This window comes from Electrona antarctica (genome assembly GCF_951216825.1).
Source record: "Electrona antarctica genome assembly, chromosome: 12".
Classification (NCBI taxonomy): domain Eukaryota; kingdom Metazoa; phylum Chordata; class Actinopteri; order Myctophiformes; family Myctophidae; genus Electrona; species Electrona antarctica.
Genome location: NC_136793.1, coordinates 13,477,886 through 13,498,211, shown reverse-complemented (window position 1 = coordinate 13,498,211; position 20,326 = coordinate 13,477,886). Strand labels below are relative to the sequence as shown.

At 44.7% G+C, this 20,326-nt stretch overlaps 1 protein-coding gene across 1 annotated transcript in view; it reads right to left on the bottom strand.

Annotated features, from left to right (window-relative positions):
* edil3a (EGF-like repeats and discoidin I-like domains 3a) overlaps positions 1–20,326 on the bottom strand; it is a 210,230-nt gene that overhangs the window by 75,188 nt on the left and 114,716 nt on the right. Inside the window, 1 exon segment of the mRNA XM_079516087.1 lies at positions 8,812–8,993. Coding sequence (XP_079372213.1) covers positions 8,812–8,993 — 182 coding nt within the window.

Below are 20,326 nucleotides of genomic sequence, written 5' to 3'. Positions count from 1 at the left end.
GACAACCACCTGAATTGCAATCAACCAACAACAGGGTATAAACGTTCCAGTAAATACGAGTGCCAATAAACTACCTACAGTAGCAGGTCAACATCAAAGCAAACATCTGACAGTATCAGCATTTAGCTATCGTGTACATGTGTATCATACAGTAACATATCATTGTTGTCGGGCAGAAACCAAAATCTCCAGATTTGAACGTGTGTGTGTGTGTGTGTGTGTGTGTGTGTGTGTGTGTGTGTGTGTGTGTGTGTGTGTGTGTGTGTGTGTGTGTGTGTGTGTGTGTTTTATTTTTTTTGTAATTTAATGCCCTACTTGATCAGCCTCACACGACATCATGAAAAGTAGCAGATCTACTGTACAAGCTCGAAACATGGCGCCAAGTGGCATGTTTTTCCAATAAGATTTTTAAAGCTGAATTAATGCTCTTTAAGAATTGGACGTACGTATACAATCATGGGTTGGTTAGTTTATTGCTTCTTTAGCTATTTTGGAAACAAGTCCCGAGGACCTTTTTGTGTGTTATCCTATTAGTCTTAATTGGCTGACTGTACCTCTGACTGTACCTATTTCCTGTATATTTCTGACAAAGTAAGCTATTTAAAAAATCAATCAAAGCTTGGACACATAATGTTGAAATAAACTGATCTATCTATCACTGGTAAGTAATCACAGAAATGTCTTAATGTGTAATTAGTTTGAGCAACTCTGAACTTTCACTTCATCTCTGCTCTAGCAAATAATTACAGCCTCTACAAAAAATAAAAATAATTATGTTTTTCAGCCACGAATGCAGAAAAACAAATTTCATTTGCATCCATGCTTCAATCACTTAACCAAACAGCATGTATTCTTATTCTGTTAATAGGATACTTAATTAAACACAAGCTAATCTTACGGCCTGCTTAACATACAAGTCCTTGAACAGCAAGAGGGAGTAGAGAGAGATCTGAGATTGAGAGAGACAGAGAAAATACCAGATGTATTCACTCACACTGCATTGAAGTGTGAGCTATAGATCTGCTATGTTTATTTGTCAGACGAGAAATGTTTTCTCTCGCCTTCAGACCACAAGGTCATGGGTTCGATCTGCCGGGCACCGCCAACCCAGCGTATGAGTAGCATGGCTTGGGTGTGGCAAGTCGTGCGGTAAGTACTGGGAGCTGGTAGGTGTGTGGTAAGTACTGGGAGCTGATGGTAGGTGTTGTGTGTAGCTGGTGTGGGAGCTGGTGGTAGGCTAGGTGTTGAAAATAGTGGGAGCTGATGGTATGTGTCGTTGTAAGTAGTGGGAGCTGATGGTAGGTGTTGCTGTGAGTGGGAGCTGATGGTAGGTGTTGCTGTAAGTAGGTTGGAGCTGATGGTAGGTGTTGCTGTAAGTAGTGGGAGTGCTCCACCTCAGCATTCCATCTCCATGCAGGGATCTAGCGCATAATGTGTAATCTCTCAAGACAGATTCAGAGCTCCGCAGCTGAATCTGTCGGCAACTCCCGTTACGATGTGTAGACTTTGCTGCTGGTAGGAATGAAAACAAAGATGCACCACCAGAAGAGCAGGGCTGAAAGAGAGTGAACGGGCCGACATGTAGGTTTTTTTGTGTTGCTCAGATTGAGCGCAATTCAACAGGGATATAATCCGGGCTGATACCGACAATAAGCCTCTCCGACCCTACATTCGTACTACTTACTTACAGGTGGTGGTGGTGCGTGCATGCGTGCGTGCAGCATGTCTATGTAAGAAGGGGGCGTTCCAAGGAAAAACCTTTAGTTGTGAACCACTGCACAACACACACACACACACACACACACACACACACACACACACACACACACACACACACACACACACACACACACACACACACACACACACACACACACACACACACACACACACACACACACACACACACACACACACACACACACACACACACACACACCGTTGTATGCTTCCATCCCTACAGCAGGAGGTTATTTTTAGCCCGCTATCTCAAGCCGTATCTATATACACGATGTACCTAAAGGCTTAATTCACTCATGTATCTTATGAGAGGCTATTGAAGTCTCGGTGCAGTTAATCAGCAGTGAGCTGCATCTCATCTCATTGCAGAGGCCTGTGTTCAAAGACGCTATACCTCTGAGCCTCGGCAGCTTGACTGCAGGGCTGAATGTTAAGCTACATCATAATGGGATTTCTGTGGCATGGAGAGGTTTTTCCACAAGCACACTCCTCCCTGAGCGTCGCTGTCGGCTGGAAAGCCTGCATGTCCCCAAAAACAAAAAATAAAACTTAGTTTTTAAGGAAATGGGAGAACCTGTGTAACCAATGGTTCCAATGTGTAGTTATTATTTAGTCACAAGCTGTTGTTAAAGACACTAGGGTCCTGAATTGTATCACCACACCTGGGGGTCTATTAGACCGCCAGGGGTCTATTATCACTAGAGTAATGTTAACTCCATAGACACATACAAAACAGAAAAGTACAAAACTATGGCACACCATCTTTAATACTTTCCATTGGTTCAATATTTCCTTGCTGTCGGTCAGGAACCTCTTATCTCCATATTTTAACTTTGCGGTTTTTTTTTCTTCGTAAATTAACATCCTACTATTAACATCAAACGTAGCACGTAACTATTAACATCAAACAATTTTGCTGCTTTTGAATTTGAATCCTGAAAAGTAACAGTTTTGTACCACCCGGCAGAGAATATTCATGGAACCCAAATAAAGACTTTCAAAAGTAGCGAAAATAGCCGATCTATACAAGCTAACAATTAATCGCAATGTAATGCGTTGTGAGCTTTTAGATTTACTATCTTTGCTACTTTTCTTTTAATGTCTGACTGTACCACATGCTGTTTACTTTTCTGACTAATAACGTATTCAATCAATCCATCAATCAATCAATAACAATTCACAGATATAAGACTCAACAATAGCCGATCTACAAACTAGCAACGCATCACTGAGAGACACGTGACGTTATAAGCGGTATAAGAAAAGGAAAACAAAAAAGTTGAAATACGGATGTACAAGGTTTCTTGCCCGACAGCAACGCCATCAGAATTCCATGCTAGGTCTTTATATACAGAAGCACACGGCGGTATAAACACACAAAGACGGATACTTCTCCAACAGTCGGCGTCTGTCGGATTTCATTTGGAAACGGTTATGTAAAGTCGTCTCGAGACGCCGCTCCCCAACATCGGAGGCGATTAGCTATTGTTTGTTTGCGTGAAATTATGTACAGAAGGCCCCGTTAGCATTCACACGTCATTTCATTTGTTGCGCTAGGCATTCAGGCCCGACGCCGGGCCACGGGAGACACGTTCTGTTGATGTCGGCAGGATATTTCCCCCGAGTGTCCAAATGTAATTTTACGACTGCGGGCGGTTTGGCCGTGGTCGACACACGCTGGTTCACTAACACACTATGTGTGTGTGTGTGTGTGTGTGTGGGTGTGTGTGTGTGTGTGTGTGTGTGTGTGTGTGTGTGTGTGTGTGTGTGTGTGTGTGAGCACAAGTGAAATTGATCTCACACTGTTTCACTTGCGTGCGTGCGTGTGTCCGTGTGTCCGTGTGTCCGTGCGTGCGTGCGCGCGTGCACGTGTGTGCGTGCGTGCGACCGTGCGTGTGCGTGCGCGTACGTGTGCGCGTGCGTGCGTGCGTGCGTGCGTGCGTGCGTGCGTGCGTGCGTGCGTGCGTGCGTGCGTGCGTGCGTGCAATTTCACTTTGCATAATATCCTGCATAGTGGAAACCTGTCCACAGTGTTGATTTTGATAGCAAATTAGTCTTTTGAATAAAACTTAATTTAGTTTTAGTAATATTTTCATCTGATTTTTATTTTTATTTTTTAGTCTTGACAGCATCCTAATGGTAAGAACTGATTTTACACTTGGTTGCACGCTGACAATAGCCGATCTACATTTCACAACACGTCACAAAGCGTTATTGTAACTTTTTGATTTTCTTTGTAAATTAACACCCTACTGCGTCACACAAAAGCATCAAAAGTAGCAGATCTACAAGATATGTTGAGCGTGTAGATCTGCTACTTTTGAATTTTAATACTTAAAAGCAGGCTAATCATATGAGGTTTCTACCCGACAGACACGATATGCACAAACAGGTAAACATGCGCACGTACGCACACGCACACACACACAGTTGTGATGTTTTATTCAACGCATGTTGTGCTGCGTGTGATTTATTTGTGAGGACATACAGAGATACGTAACATGCAACATGCATGTACTGTACTGTACTGTACGTACACACAGATGAATGCATGGTGCGTACATTTAAGTACATTTACAAGTACTGTATTTTTTGTGAGGTACTTTTACTTTAGTTGAGTGTGTCCTTATTTTATACTGTATACTTCTACTCATGGCCAGGTTCGTAATCTGCCGATATACTGTACAGTACCCTGTTTCACAACACATACACACGCATGCACACACGCATGCACACACAGTGCTCCCAGCATGCAATGCAGCATCCCGCGTGGCGTAATTAAAGTCAAACAAAGGCGTCAGAATGTTCCATGTTCCATTCTCCCTGATGACTTGATCTGTCTCTCACTCACATTCTCTCTCTCTCTCTCTCTCTCTCTCTCTCTCTCTCTCTCTCTCTCTCTCTCTCTCTCTCTCTCTCTCTCTCTCTCTCTCTCTCTCTGTTGTATAGATCCGCTTGTCTTCCAGTGCACAACATCACGTATAACTTCGAGGTGGGGGAGCAACCCACAGATATAAGAACCTATATATGCCTCATTCGCCACTGCAGTTCATTGGGTGCAAGCAGACTTCCGCGCCCCCGGGCATCACTTCCAGGTCTTTAAACAACTGATTGATGCATTTTCACGCTTGTGAGCCTCTACAACGTGGGCAAAGCGTTTCCGGTTTTCCCCTTATGGAACTGGACGGGACTTGACGCCACTGTGTGGTTACACCCATTGGCCTACCGCACGTCCGCTCTGTGATGCACGTGGAAGCATGCCCTCCCTGTAAGATATACAGTAAGATGCCGGTAAGACGACGGCCGAGATAGACGCCCCCCCAGTGGCGTCTACCTTTGTCTACTCATGTCTACTCATTGGGCACTGGCCTACTTGGAACGATGCAAGTTGGAAATGGATGCCCCACCCAGCATGCAGTTATTATGTCTGTGTCGCTTTTTATACCCATAAATGGAGTTCTTTGTCAGGCATGGCCAAATATGGAGGCTATGCAGAAGTCAGAACATCATCGTGATGTCAGAACAGGCCAGCTCCATATGGAGATCTAGGGGTGATCAGGTGTGATCAATTGGCTAATTTGGGCCCTGTCCAGAGCCCGGGCAGAGTATTTTGTGCTGGTTCTGGACAACGGTGTATCCCACCGACTCAATGCCGGGCACTGCACTCCCTGTGGTAGTGTGGAATGCCTGTGTCGAATTTGAAATTGGTCGGGCAGTTGGCTGGTCAGAGTATCCATTCCACCCATCTGGCTGTCCCTTTTATGCCCATATATGGAGATTGGGCATAACATCTGTATCTCTCTCTATGTGTCCCTTCATTCCTATGTGGAGTTCTGTGTCAGGCATACTTGAGCACCTGCCCTTTTGCCTCAAAGTGCCCATTCCCTCAAAAAAATAAAAAATCACACCCGTGTGAACTGAGTGGTGCAAGGTCTTATATAGCCTGATCAGCTGTGGTCTGACGTAATGTCAGTGACCATAGTAACCATGCTCATTTTTCTGGGTCCCACGTACAGGTACACACACGTACAGGTACACACATACATAGACACATAGATACAGACAAAGCTGGTTATTGGAGTGGTTTGCACCACTCAAAAATAAAACTTGTGTGGGGGGCCAATAAGGGCTTGTGTGGGGGGCCCATAAGGGCTTACGTGGGGGCCAATAAGGGTTTGTGTGCGGGGCCAATAAGGGCTTGTGTGGGGGCCAATAAGGGCTTGTGTGAGGGGCCAATAAGGGCTTGTGTGGGGGGCCAATAGGGCTTGAGTGGGGGGGCCAATAAGGGCTTGTGTGGGGGGCCAATATGGGCTTATGTGGGGGGCAAATAAGGGCTTGTGTGGGGGCCAATAAGGGCTTGTGTGGGGGGCAAATAAAGGCTTGTGTGGGGGGCCAATAAGGGCTTGTGTGAGGGGCCAATAAGGGCTTGTGTGGGGGCCAATAAGGGCTTGTGTGGGGGGCCAATAGGGCTTGTGTGGGGGGCCAATAAGGGCTTACGTGGGGGCCAATAAGGGCTTTTGTGGGGGGGCAATAAGGGCTTGTGTGGGGCCCAATAAGGGCTTGTGTGGGGGCCCAATAAGGGCTTGTGTGGGGGGGCAATAAGGGCTTGTGTGGGGCCCAAATAAGGGCTTGTGTGGGGGGGCAATAAGGGCTTGTGTGGGGGGCAAATAAGGGCTTGTGTGGGGGGGCAATAGGGCTTGTGTGGGGGGCCAATAAGGGCTTACGTGGGGGCCAATAAGGGCTTTTGTGGGGGGGCAATAAGGGCTTGTGTGGGGCCCAATAAGGGCTTGTGTGGGGGCCCAATAAGGGCTTGTGTGGGGGGGCAATAAGGGCTTGTGTGGGGGGCAAATAAGGGCTTGTGTGGGGGGGCAATAAGGGCTTGTGTGGGGGGCCAATAGGGCTTGTGTGGGGGGCCAATAAGGGCTTACGTGGGGGCCAATAAGGGCTTTTGTGGGGGCCCAATAAGGGCTTGTGTGGGGGGGCAATACGGGCTTGTGTGGGGGGCAAATAAGGGCTTGTGTGGGGGGGCAATAGGGCTTGTGTGGGGGGCCAATAGGGGCTTACGTGGGGGCCAATAAGGGCTTTTGTGGGGGGGCAATAAGGGCTTGTGTGGGGCCCAATAAGGGATTGTGTGGGGGGGGGCAATAAGGGCTTGTGTGGGGGGCAAATAAGGGCTTGTGTGGGGGCCAATAAGGGCTTATGTGGAGGGCCAATGAGGGCTTGTGTGGGGGGGCAATAAGTGCCATTGGCCCTTCACGACGAACATTTGACAGTAATGATAATTCCACTATCATAATGAATTATACTTTTAATGTGCTGGTTGAGCCCCTGCCCCCTCAGTGCTGGATGTAATGTGGTATTTATGTATTCTGTGGTCCTTGTCGGTCTGAATGATCTGCTTTGTATTCTCTCATTTGCTTGTCATTGCTGTGACCAGTCTGTCTGTCTTGCCTTGACACGCACACAAACACGCACTCTCACACACACTCACACACAGAAGCAACACTGAATGTCTCAAGTGTTTTACGGCGAAGCAGAATCCATGAATCACCCAATTCAACGCTGATTCCATCGCCATGGTGACACTGTGTTTACCAAAAATTCCTATCAGTTATACAACAGGCCACCGCAAAGTGAAAAGAAAACAGGCGTCGTAATTCTCCTCCAAACATCTCTTCAAAACATCTCACATACCAGCATAATGCTCGGAACAAGGAGCGAACCGTCAGCCCTTCATACTGCCGAGTCAGGCGGGACCTCAAAATAGCCCGCCTACAGTAAGCACATTCACTGCCGAGCACTGTACTTTTTTTGTACATCTTTTGAGGTACTTTTTCCACTTTACTTGATTATTTCGATTTGTAACGCCCTACTTGGTCACACTACAGCGTCACACAGAAGCGTCAAAAGGAGCAGATCCACAAGTTCTCACGCCACTCTTCAAGTTTGTCGATCTGATATGTTTGATACGTGTGAATTTGACTCCTGGGAAGTACCGTAACAGTTTTGGACACTGTATATATGCTTCTTCTCCACTGCATCTCAGACTCACAGGCATTACTTTTTGCCTCTACTGAATACATTTGAAAACCTATAGATTATTTAGAATATACAAATAAAAAAGGGCATTGACCCAATTACTGTAGGCCCTGTTTTATACTTCTGCTATTCACAAATCGCATCGCGCCACGTTGTGAGCTTGCAAGTTTTTATATATATTTTTTATTTACAGCATGTTATGTGTTGTCGGCAGTATACTTTTGTACCTTTACCCAAGTAAAATGTTGGCGTACAAGTAGGTAATAGAATACTTCTACGTCCACCACTGCAAAAGGGTCTTTGTGCCAACAACATTGGCTCCTCACAGATGACTAGAGCCAGCATCTGTTCCACCCTCGGTGCACTTTTTGTTAATTGCCCACTAAAATGAATTAGTACAGCGAGCCACAAGATCAACCCTGTCACAAATTAACCGTAAAGGTGGACGGTACAGCAGTGCAGATTGCACAGGCAAAAAGAAAGTAAAAAGGAGAGATGTGACTTAATGTAATGGTAAATTCATGTTCGCTGGTCCGTTGTGGTACAAGGACAATGACATCTATGTAAGCGGTGGTTGGACAATGCACTCGAGGCCAGTACCTGAGTCAACATGGAGTTACTCCCCGTCAAATTGTACTCAACTAAGCCAAAGTTGCTCCATCATTATTCAAAAGTATAAATTATATTTATTTTTTCTAAAATTAAAGATTTACCAAAAAAGAAAGCTCCATTTCAAATATAGTGAAAATAGTTGAACTACAAACTCACAACGCATCACATCGCGACACATTGTGAGCTTGCTTTAAATATGACATTAGTGGTTAATTCCCAACATACTTTGTTTCCTTTCGTAGATATGTACTGGAGTCAAACATAGCCTACTATATTTGACTTGAAATGCAGTCGAGCTAAATTAAAGTATCCAAAAATACTCCGAAAAGAACTCAATTAAATGTACTGTAATGCTACTGTCCTCCATGGTCTAAAAGCGCTCTGTGCTTTCTGGCTTGGCGCGTCGCGTCGTGTGTTTACCTGGATCCAGGGCCACCGGTCGTTCTCGGCAGCCGTCCAGGCGTTGACCAGGCCCTTCTTGTTGAGCCGCGCAAAGTACGGGTACCACTTCTGCAGGCCGAAGAGAGCGCGGTGGGTGGAGGACGCCGTTATCTGCTGGTTGGAGATGATGCCGCCCTCCATGCCCAGCGGACCGGAGCATTCTGGGAGTGGGAGAGAGGGAGGGAGAGAAAGAGGGAGGGAGGGAGAGAAAGAGGGAGGGAGGGAGAGAATTGACAATTTAGCCATTCAGCAGATGCTTTTATCCAGAGAGCTAAAAGTAAACCTTAATTAGAGTAAAAAAACAACCAAGTAAATAGCAGTGGTGGAAAGCAACTAAGTAGATTTAGGCTACTTAAAGGGGCATTCCACTCATTTTCAACATTTGACTATGTCATTAATGTACCTTAGAGCTGTTGTGTGGAAATAATAAAAAAGTTCCCCCATTCTGTGTTTCCTAGAACTAGAGGTCTGAAACCTTCTAGGAAACACAAAATGGGGGGACCTTTTTATTATTTCCACACAACAGCTCTAAGGTATATTAATGACATAGTCAAATGTTGAAAATGGGTGGTTTTCCCCTTTAAGTACAATTTTGAGGTATTTGTACCTACTTTACTTGAGTATTTACAATTTCAAATACTTTTTGAGTGGTGCAAACCACTCCAACAACCAGCTTTGTCTGTACCCGTGTCTGTACCCGTGTACCTGTGTACCTGTACGTGGCCCCACGTACATGTGAGCATGGTTTCTATGGTTAGTGTGTGACGTCACTGCACCACTCAGTTCACACGGGTGTGATTTTCTCTTCTACTCCACTATACATCTATTGTACTTTTACAACTTTAGTTTGTAGATTTGTACAAAAAATCACACCTGTGTGAAGTGAGGGGCGCTTTATCATCTTACATCATCGCGATATCATAACATAACATGCATACATGTATGTCGATTTGCTCAGTGACAGACAAGACAAACGTTACACTTTGTTTATGCCATTGTTAATGGCATTTAATGTTTGTGTTAGTGACAAAACAAACATTACACTCTGTCCATTGTCAATGGCGTTGTTAATGTTTGTCTAGACAAGACAAACATTAAACCTGTATATAGGAGGGGCTCAAAAATAGCCCCATATGCATCACAATGTGCTGTGATGTGACGCATTGTTGTTAACTTGAAACGAGACATTCTGCAATCTGCATATGAGTACTTTTACTTTTGATACCAATACTTTACACACGATACACTTTTACTCAAGTAGGCATACATTTTGAATTTCAGACTTTTACTTGTAACAGAGTATTAATGTAGCCTATTGTAGTATTCAGTATCGATACTTTTACATAAGTAAAAAATGTGAGTACTTTTTCCAGCACTGGTAAATAGTCACAAATGGAATGCAGAGAGGACAATGTAGAGCCTCAAAGACACCAGGACACCAGCCAAGAGGAGAATTAGCAAGAGAGGCCAACTTTGCTTATTTCCTGTATCTGCGTGAGGTGGGCGGTAACATTATTAGGAGACAGGAAGAATGTTGGAGTCTATTCATTTCCAATGGGAGAGTGAACGTGAACACAGCTTCTGAACCATTCCTTAACTCCATGGTCACTGAACTAAATACTGGACCAAATCATCACAAGGCACACAATATTTACAAGATATTCATAGTAAAATGGCTTCTTTTAGCGAGACAAATCAGGAGAAAATCTACTTTGTTAACGAGATTTCTTTATCCCAGTAACAAACTCTCGCGAGATTTGAGATGAGTCCGGAAGCCTCTCTCTGTCCATCTGCAATTTCACGGACAACACATAGGGGGCTCTGACCCCATATTTAAGATGATAATATGTGAATATTATAATGTGAAATGAATGGACATATTTAAAACGATTAGAAATGATCCTTATGTGCCCAAATTAGAGCTGGCATACTTGGTCTGCATATTGAGACAGGCAGATATGTAGGCACGGTTGAGGAGGATAGATTATGTGTAGTCTGTGTGATCTAAAGGAAATTGAAAATGAAAAGCATTTAGTTTTTTATTGTCCATTCTACAACTCTATTAGGGAGAGACTTTTTAATGAATCATGAATGTATATGGGGAGGTTTCGAGAAACTAAAACGACTATTTCAAAAGTACACCTTGTCAGTTGTTTTCAATGTACTTTGTTAAATGACTTGTCAGTGTTGTTGTCTTCTTCTTCTATCGGGTTTCATGGCGGTTGACAAACCTAAATGGTGCATTACCGCCACCTACTAGACTGAGTGTGGAAACAGTGTTGTTGTCAGGGGGGGAGGGTGGGGGTCGGGGAGAAGCAAACCATGCCTACTATATTTAGGAGACCATTTGTAGGCTTTGTGTACCATTTCGCCTCTAGTGGCTCAAATGAAGTTGTCCCATCTTCATACATAAACCATCTTTGATACCAGGCAGTGCTGTAGTTCAGACGGTATTCCATAATGATTCCCTGTGCAACATGTGCACGTATAGGCTATATGCTCGGGCGTGGTCGGTGAATGAAATGAGTTCCAGACGGTAGGCTATATGAGACCGCTTCTGACCGAGGCTAAGTCATTGACATTTTTTCTATTTTTGTTTTTTATGTCATATGAAATCAGGGAATCATAGCTTCAAATTGACATTATTTGTTGTTCAGTTTGAATCCCCAGTTTTGGAGATATGGTTTGTAGAGTAATGTCTTGCAGAGAAACAGTGAGTTGAGAAAACAGGCTTGAAAGGTTCACTTCTGTGGACTCGGACATTACACCTCGCTACATGTGTAAGCATTTATTTCAGCTCTGACATTCATTTCTGACATGCTCTAGTATGTGAAGAGTCTGCCTGTGCTATTAACTCATTTTGAATAAAAAAATCTAATTAAATAATCAGTCTTTCTCCTCTCTTGACCAGTTATTCTTGCCGCCATGACTGTCTCTATCAAAAAGAGTCACATATGCCTTAAAAAAACGTGACTGTACTCTGTTGCTGTTTTTACATTTGTCTAATAAACTAATCAATCAATCAATCAAAGCATCAGTTGAAAGAAAAGGTGGCGAGAAGGAGCTTGAGAAGTGTGGTGCTATAGGGGTGAGGTGGAGTCTGGAATTTTCAAACAGGGACTTATGGGGGCTTCCAGTAGATGCTAGGGGGTGAGGTGGAGTCTGAAGAAGTGAGTGCTAGGGGGGTGAGGTGGAGTCTGAAGAGGTGAGTGCTAGGGGGTGATGTGGAGTCTGAAGAGGTGAGTGCTAGGGGGTGCAGTGGAGTCTGGAGAGGTGAGTGCTAGGGGGTGCGGTGGAGTCTGGAGAGTTGAGTGCTAGGGGGTGCGGTGGAGTCTGGAGATGTGAGTGCTAGGGGGTGAGGTGGATTCTGAAGATGTGAGTGCTAGGGGGTGAGGTGGAGTCTGAAGATGTGAGTTCTAGGGGTGAGGTGGAGTCTGAAGAGGTGAGTGTTAACTGGAAGTAAGACTACACTGTAATTGGAGAGTTAATTCCACAGTTTTGGAGCCATGAGTGAGACGAGTGTAGGACATCTGGAGCTTTCACGGTGTGTGTGTGTTTGTGTGTGTGAGAGAGAGAGAGAGAGAGAGAGAGAGAGAGAGAGAGAGAGAGAGAGAGAGAGAGAGAGAGAGAGACAGAGACACAGAGAGAGACAGAGACCGAGACCGAGACACAGACCGAGACACAGACACAGACACAGACACAGAGACAGAGACAGAGACACAGACACAGACACAGAGAGACAGACAGACAGACAGACAGACAGACAGACAGACAGACAGACAGACAGACAGACAGACAGACAGAACGAGAGATACAGAGAGAGGTAGAAATGAGAGACATACAGCAGAAATAGAGAGGAGAGAGAGAGAGCTATGCACAGATCACCGTACAAAGGTGCCATTTGCTCACGTATGATGTAGACGTTTTCGTATATAACGTAACCGCAGGTTTTGGGCACCACGATCAGCTCGCGCTCCACGATGTGCTTCAGCTCTACATCGCTGAAGAAGTCCTCCTCCTCCTCCTCCACTTCCTGTCCCTCCTGGTCTACCGTGTACGGTAAGGTCTCGGCCACCGACTGCCTCCCCTCGCTGTCCGTCTTCCTGCTGCTCTCGCCCCCCTCGTCCGACAACCCCCTCGTCGCGTCGCCAACATCCCCCTCCTCCCCCTCCTCCCCCTGTCCCTCCTCCTCCTCCTCCTCTCCGCTCTCCGTGTCACTCCGGTTCGCCAGCGGCTTCTTCTCGTCCTCATCGACCGGGCCGTTGGTGTCGGCAGGCTCTTTTTGCCGGCCGCGGCGCTTCCTGACGGTGACGCGGGGACGCGGCGGAGTCGTCTCTCCGTCTTCCATGCTGAAGAGCAGTCTGAAGCTAGAGCGCAGGGAGCTGCGGCTGCTGCAGCGTGAGACCATCGTAAATGAAAAACCTCCTTTGTGCCTGAAAGGTGTTTAAAGATGTCAAAACTCCCCAAAAAACAGATGCTTTGCTCTTCCTTTGTGCCTGAAGGGTGTTTAAAGATGTCAACACGCCCTAAAAAAAATAGACACTTTGCACTTCCTTTGCCTGAAGTGTATTTAAAGATGTAAAAACTCAGCAAAAATACAATAATACAAAACAATGTAAACTGTCACTTTGCTCTTCCTTGCTTGCTGGAAAGGTCCAACCTCTGAGAAACCGATGCCTTGCTCTCCCTTTGTCCGAAGGGTGTTTAAAGACGTGAAACCTCAGAAAAACAGATGCTCTCGCTACCTGCAGGGTATTTAAAGCCTTGCCTCGCCTCATGACGAGGCAAGGCTTTTAATTCTGGCATTCTGGCAGGAAGGGCAAAGTGGAGAGGCATGACACCAATCTTCAGACTTCTTCATCTTTCACCCTTTCCTTTGACACATGTTTTTGCCGTTAATTGGACCCAGTTCAGCCTGGTTAACTGCATTTTGAACGCCCCAGCAGTGATACAAAAACAGCTCAATCTTCTCTGCGGCATGTGACGAGAAGGACAAATCTTTTGCTTTTGACGAGGAAGCTTGTTTTGGAGGAGATGCACCAAAGAAAACAGGAGAGAATTCAAAGCAAATGTGTAAAGATAGGCTATGCGTGTTTATGCACATTGGAGGAGGGGTTGGCTGGATGCAGAGATCGCGACAGAATATGACTTTTGTGTGAATCAGAAAGACAGTTCAAATGAGATCATGTGTTTGCTTCATTTGCACACAGACTTGCTACAAAAAAGGGACGTTTGGGTACAAGTCCACTTCATTTCAGAGTCAGACATTATTATGGGATGTGCATGTGGAATGGATTATTAGTGAATGGCAAGCCCATTGTGTCATATGCTTGTCATATCAACCTCTCTGCTTCTTTTGTGCGATTATAGAGTCTGTTCTCCTACGCATCTGTGAATGCTGGTCACTAAAGCCTGGCATACAAAAGTCCTTGGATACACCAGCAGCACTCAAGTACTGCACTTGAGTATACAACTTCTACTTTGTGTGAGAATTTCCAATTGGTCATACTTTATATTCTATCCCATTACACCTCAGAGCTAACTATTGTGCTTTGTACTACACTGCAATTTACTTAAAGTACTTCACATATAGGCCTACTTGTATTAAAACCAAATCCCAATTCTACGTTGCAGTTCGGGAAAAGTGTCCCATGTAGAGTTCAATTGAAAACATATTTTAACATTATTTAGAAAAGGCTTTCAGGGGTGAAATTAATATAGTGGGTGGTGTGAAACTTTTTTTTTTTTTTTTTAATGTTTTTTTGCGGCTTTCGCCTTTGTTTTATGTATATTTTATGGAGGGACAGACAGTAGGCTGACAGGAAATGGGGAGAGAGATGGGGGGAAGACATGCAGTAAAGGCCATCGGGATCGGGAGTCGAACCCGCGGCACACTGCCAGACTGGATTACCAGCCAAGGTGCCTGGACCACTGAGCCATGGCCCAGGCGGTGTGAAACTTTTAAAAGAAAGAATAAGTCTGCACACCGTTTAGAAAGCTCCCCAAAAACTTTATTTACCAAGGCGGGGAAAAACACACATTTCGGCCTCTGTGGCCTTGGCTTCGTCAGGTATATTGGATAGCAACGCATATAGGAGAGAGGTATAAGTGGGCAGAAACAATTAGCCTGGGATGTGCGTGCACCTCCTGACCATCCTGACATGATCTACAAGCTGCGAGCTTGCAGATCTGCTATTGTCACTATTTCTGGAAAAAGTCTGACCATTTCTGAAAATGTAGGCCTATACTTAGCGTAATTTGGGCTTGATTATAATGTATGATTTACTTGCGTACACACTTAATTGTCCTCCACTGGGCACAGAGAATGACAGCTCTCAGGTTGGTGTTTACCGCCGCTGACACCATGAAGTGTTAATGAGTGCTTTTAGTCAGCCATGTGCTGAGCTCCAATGGCACTAATTACACATAAGTATTTTAATCTGGGCTAAAATAGCTCTCTTGATTGAAACTGATTTGACGAATAAAACTGGTTTGCACAGCATCCATCCACCCGACTAAACTATCTCTCGTTATCGTGTGTGTGTGTGTGTGTGTGTGTGTGTGTGTGTGTGTGTGTGTGTGTGTGTGTGTGTGTGTGTGTGTGTGTGTGTGTGTGTGTGTGTGTGTGTGTGTGTGTGTGTGTTTGCGTGCATGCTTGCGTGCATGCTTGCGTGCATGCTTGCGTGTGTGCGTGTGATTCTTGATGACTATTTCTTATGTCACGACTGTGGCTCAAGAGGTAGAGCAGGTCGTCCAATGATCCATGGGTCGGCGGTTCGAATCCCGGCTCCTCCTGTCTACATGTCGAAGTGTCCTTGGGCAAGACACTGAACCCCAAATTGCTCCCGATGTGCTGGTTGGTACCGCTGCAATCGGTGTATGAATGTGTGTGTGAATGGGTGAATGTAATGCACAATCTATGTAAAGCGCCTTGGATAAAGGCGCCATATAAATGCACCATTTATATTACCATTACCATTATATTACCATTTACCATTTTATTTGATGTATTACCAGTGTTGTTCTTGCTTACTGTAAATCCCTCTGGATTAAGTGCATCTGCTAAATGCCTAAATTGTAAATTGTAATTGTAAATTGTTGCGTGTGTGCTCGTGTGTGTGTGCGCACACGCGCATATGACGTGCGCGCGAACATGCATTTTCTGAAAGCAGGTCAAGGAGCTCTAGTCCAGCAGCCACTGAGGTATGGTGGGGAATTTGGTATACATTTATTGGCCTAGCATTCATGAACCCACCTGCTGACCTGGTGTCAGCATTGAACATTTTCGTATAGGGGGTTATATACTGGGAGGTCGGGGTTCGATCCCCGGCCACGTCATACCAAAGACTGTAAAAATGGGACCCAATGCCCAATGCCTCCCTGCTTGGCACTCAGCATCAATGGGTTGGATTGGGGGGTCAAATCAACTAATCAAATGATTCCCGAGTGCGGCACGGCTGCAGCTCACCGCTCCAAGAGATGGGTCAAATGCGGAGAACAAATATCACTGCGGTAATGTGTGTACGACTTTGATACAGTATGTGACCATACCTGTATTATTGAAATGTGGGCAAAGTGTATGAAATATAAAATGTTAATGTTAATTTTTTTTTGAGAAATTTGCATAATTAGGTAATGACCATGACTATAACCGTTAAACAGTACCAGAGTGGGGTATGCCTTTCCCCGAGGTATATTGTCTTTTTTACTCTCAGAGTTACACTGCTGTAAAGGTCCATTTGGAACCGGCTCAAGGAACCATGAGGGTCCCTCATGGGCCACACTTTGAGAGGCACCGGTGTAGCAGAGTGTTTCCCAGTGAGCCAACGTGCACCGTATCAGCACCTCGACTCTGTTTGTGAGAATTAGAATCATCGGTAACACCTCTTTCCAATATGGTTGCTGTGCATAAAACCTACAGTTGGGTGCCACCGATATTGTCCCTTATCATTTGACCCATTTAGGCCTGACCTCAAAATTTAAAAAAATCCTTCTAAATCCTCCAGTTTTCTGAAATAAATAGATTTTTCAAAAATAGCAGACCTACAAGCTCGTAGCGCGCCACTCGGTGGCGCGCTATGAGCTTGTAGATCTGCTATTTTTCAATAGCTAAATTATAACAATGTTTAAAACACCAAAAGGGGTTCCCGCCCAAAATGGGTTAACTGTCCTTTTGCGCAGATCACCCAAACCTCAGCAAAAAGAAAAGAACAATATCGATGGCCTCCAACTGTACAGTATCTCAGAGATAAGGTTGAATGGTTAAAGTGTTACTTTAAAGAGAACTTTGATGCCGAGGTGACACTGACAGGAAAAGAGAAAACTCCTGGTGGAAGGTGCTATATTGTGCATTGAAGTGGATGTGATTCCAGCTAGCAGCTCCCACTGAGACGTTAACCTTTGAACTGCAGAAGGACGGAGGCGGTCTAGCGGGGGAAGATGTTCAGAAAGAAAGTCCATTTTGATGTTGGAATTAAGCTGAAATTGCTTCCCAGAGTTCACAGAGCGAAAGATCCACAGCTGTTTTTCCTCGTTGTTTGAAGGGGTAGCAGAGTCCTTATAGACTGGTCTGACAAAGAAGCACAATGTTGCTGTCGGGCAGAAACCTCTTATCTAACTATATGTGTTTTTATTCTATTCTTTTTGCCGTAAATCAACGCCCTGTAGTTCATACAGCATCACACAAAAGTAGCCGATCTCGTTTCGAGCTTGTAGATCTGCTACTTTTCCTCTTTTTTTGCATTTTTGGACATATGTGCAAGGATCAGACCCCATGCTGTGTCTTTGTTGAGCATGGGGAGTAGATTCCATGTAGATGTCCACAAATGTCCACAGATCTTCAGTAAATTGTTTTCTCTGTAAATGTCCACAGATGTCCGTTAACATCCCGTAATCAGGGAATTAACCGGGAAAAAACCATTTGGCATTAATGCCCGTTTTTGCCTACTTTCACCCTGTGCTGTATGAGGTTTCCTCCCAACAGTGAGTAGCTGAAATGAATTTTAAAAAATATAATTTTTTCCACACTTGTGAACCCTGTGTGTGTATGATCCCCGTGATCATAATAAGCAATAGATGCCTTTTTCTTCTTCAATCCACTGACATTTTAGGGACTTTTACATGCAGTGGATTTAAAACACAATCTTAATGGCTTCCGATCAAACGCACTGTGATTACACCAGCGAGTCCTTATGAATAAATATGCATCGTGATTTCACGGACGTGTGCGTTCGTCTGTGTCCCTGCATTAATTTTGCGTAGGTACTGTACGATATCGCGTAGGTCGATGTCGACGTCCAAAAGCATTACCTTTAAGGATTAAAAAAAATAACCTGTGTTCCAGTAGCTATTATTTAGTCCCCAGCTAAATACTTTTCATTGGTTCAATATTTCTTAAAACTTTTCAAATGCATCCAAAATAGCAGATAATACAATCTCACAATGCATGAGACATTTATATAGGCCATGGACAACAAAGTATATGGCATACATACAAAAGTTGAAAATGCTGATACAAGGTTTCTGCCCGACAGCGACATATATTGTATGTGTTTGAATTCCAGGGCGTGCGTGCGTGCGTGTGTGCGACTGTGCGTGCCTGCCAGCCTGCCTGCCTGCCTGCCTGCGTCGTGCGTGCGTGCGTGCGTGCGTGCGTGCACATGTGTAGTCATGTGTGTCAGTGTTGTGTAGATGTGTTTATAAATTCCAGACAACTCAGTGAGAAGCGGGGTGGGTGGACGGGCTCTTTGGTGAGATGCCCTTGCCTGGTGAGTCACACATATGCACATGCACACACATACGTGCACGTGCACGCACACACACACGCACAAACTTTTCTTATGTGGAGTTGAAAACTATTTGATATGGCTTCCTTCCCTGTCACACAACATTTCATAAGTTGTATAAAGACCAATATGTTGTTTTTTAGACTGTGTTCACACTATCCGCCTTTTATCAAGAAAGAAAAAATTGTCCAGAGAGCTTTTTATGCTGAAAATGAAAAAGAAGGGGACACACAATTCACTGACACACTTCAGTGCAACTCTATGCTTGGAATTCGCCAAATATCAACAACGTTTTAACCCATTGAGACCTGAGGCTGATTCTAAAAATGCTTTCTAAATCAGTAGTTGTGAAACATTTTCATGCCAAGGACTTTTGGCCGCGGACCCCCATCTGAAAATGTTTTGTGCCAGGGAAACCCCAGAAGAGAAGATTTTAGTAAAATAAATCTAAATGTCAAGATTTCTCAAAAATAGCATTGGTTCTAAACCAATGTTCTAAATCCGAAAGCTTACTTGCCACCCTCTCACCACGGTGGTTGGAAAACTACAATAAGATCAAGCCACTTTGATAAAACTACAACATGGCGTCACTGAGCCACGGTGATGCAACTACACCATGACATCACTGCAGTGATAAAACTACAACATGACATCACTGAGCCGCGGTGATAACACTACAACATGACGCCACTGAGCCGAGTGAAAAAACTACAACGTCACTGAGCCACAGTGATAACACTACAACATGAGCCACTGAGCCCCGGTGATAAGTGACCCACCGCTCGCCACACCACATCTCTCTGTTTTTACAAACCCGAATCACCCTGCCACTGTGATTGGTCTATAGAGAAGTTGGGTGGGCGCTGCGCGGTCCCCTTGGTTTCACAGGCGCAAAATTATACTACACTATGAGCACCTATAGAGTATCAAAATCATCTTCAGTGTGAAAACGTGTTTCCACCTAAAAGGTGAAAGGGTGATCACCTAAATGTCGGCCTTTCGGCTGACAGAGATAAAAAGGACATTTGGTAAATGGTACATTACACTACAGTACACAGTACAGTATTGATCGCTTTTCAGACTCATTTGAGGCACCCTGTATGTGTGATCAATATGGTAATTTTGGTTTATTCTCCTCTACCAATTGACTCCTGGGCCCTCTTCCAGAGAGCAACTCAATTTGGGCCCCAAACCCTGCAGTGGTTTCATGTGACTGTGTTTACCAACCCCCCCCCCCCCCCCCCCCCCCCCCCCCGCCCCCCCAGGGCCCACCCTGTTTACCAATTACATTAAGATTTATAGCTGTTTTCAAAAGAGTTTGACACGTGTAGAAACGTTTTGTTCTGCACGAACGTTTGGTTCTTTAAGTCAGTGGTTCTCAATGTGGGGTCCGGGGGACCCCCAGGGGTCCTTGATGGGCTTCCGGGGGGTCCACAGTTGCAGCATCACAATCATTTTTACCACTGCAAGCTTGTACATCTGATACTTAAAATCTTATTTACTGTTGAAAATGTTTGGCCATTTTCATCATTTCATTTCATTATTTAGATTTTTGTTCTCTTCTGGGCTGTCCCTGGCAAAACCTTTTTCATTTTCCAGGGACAGAAAAAGGAAAACGTCTATAATTCTTACAGTTTTTGAAGGTTGAGGAAAGAAAGAAAGAAAGAAAGAAAGAAAGAAAGAAAGAAAGAGCGGCGGTGGTTTTGGCG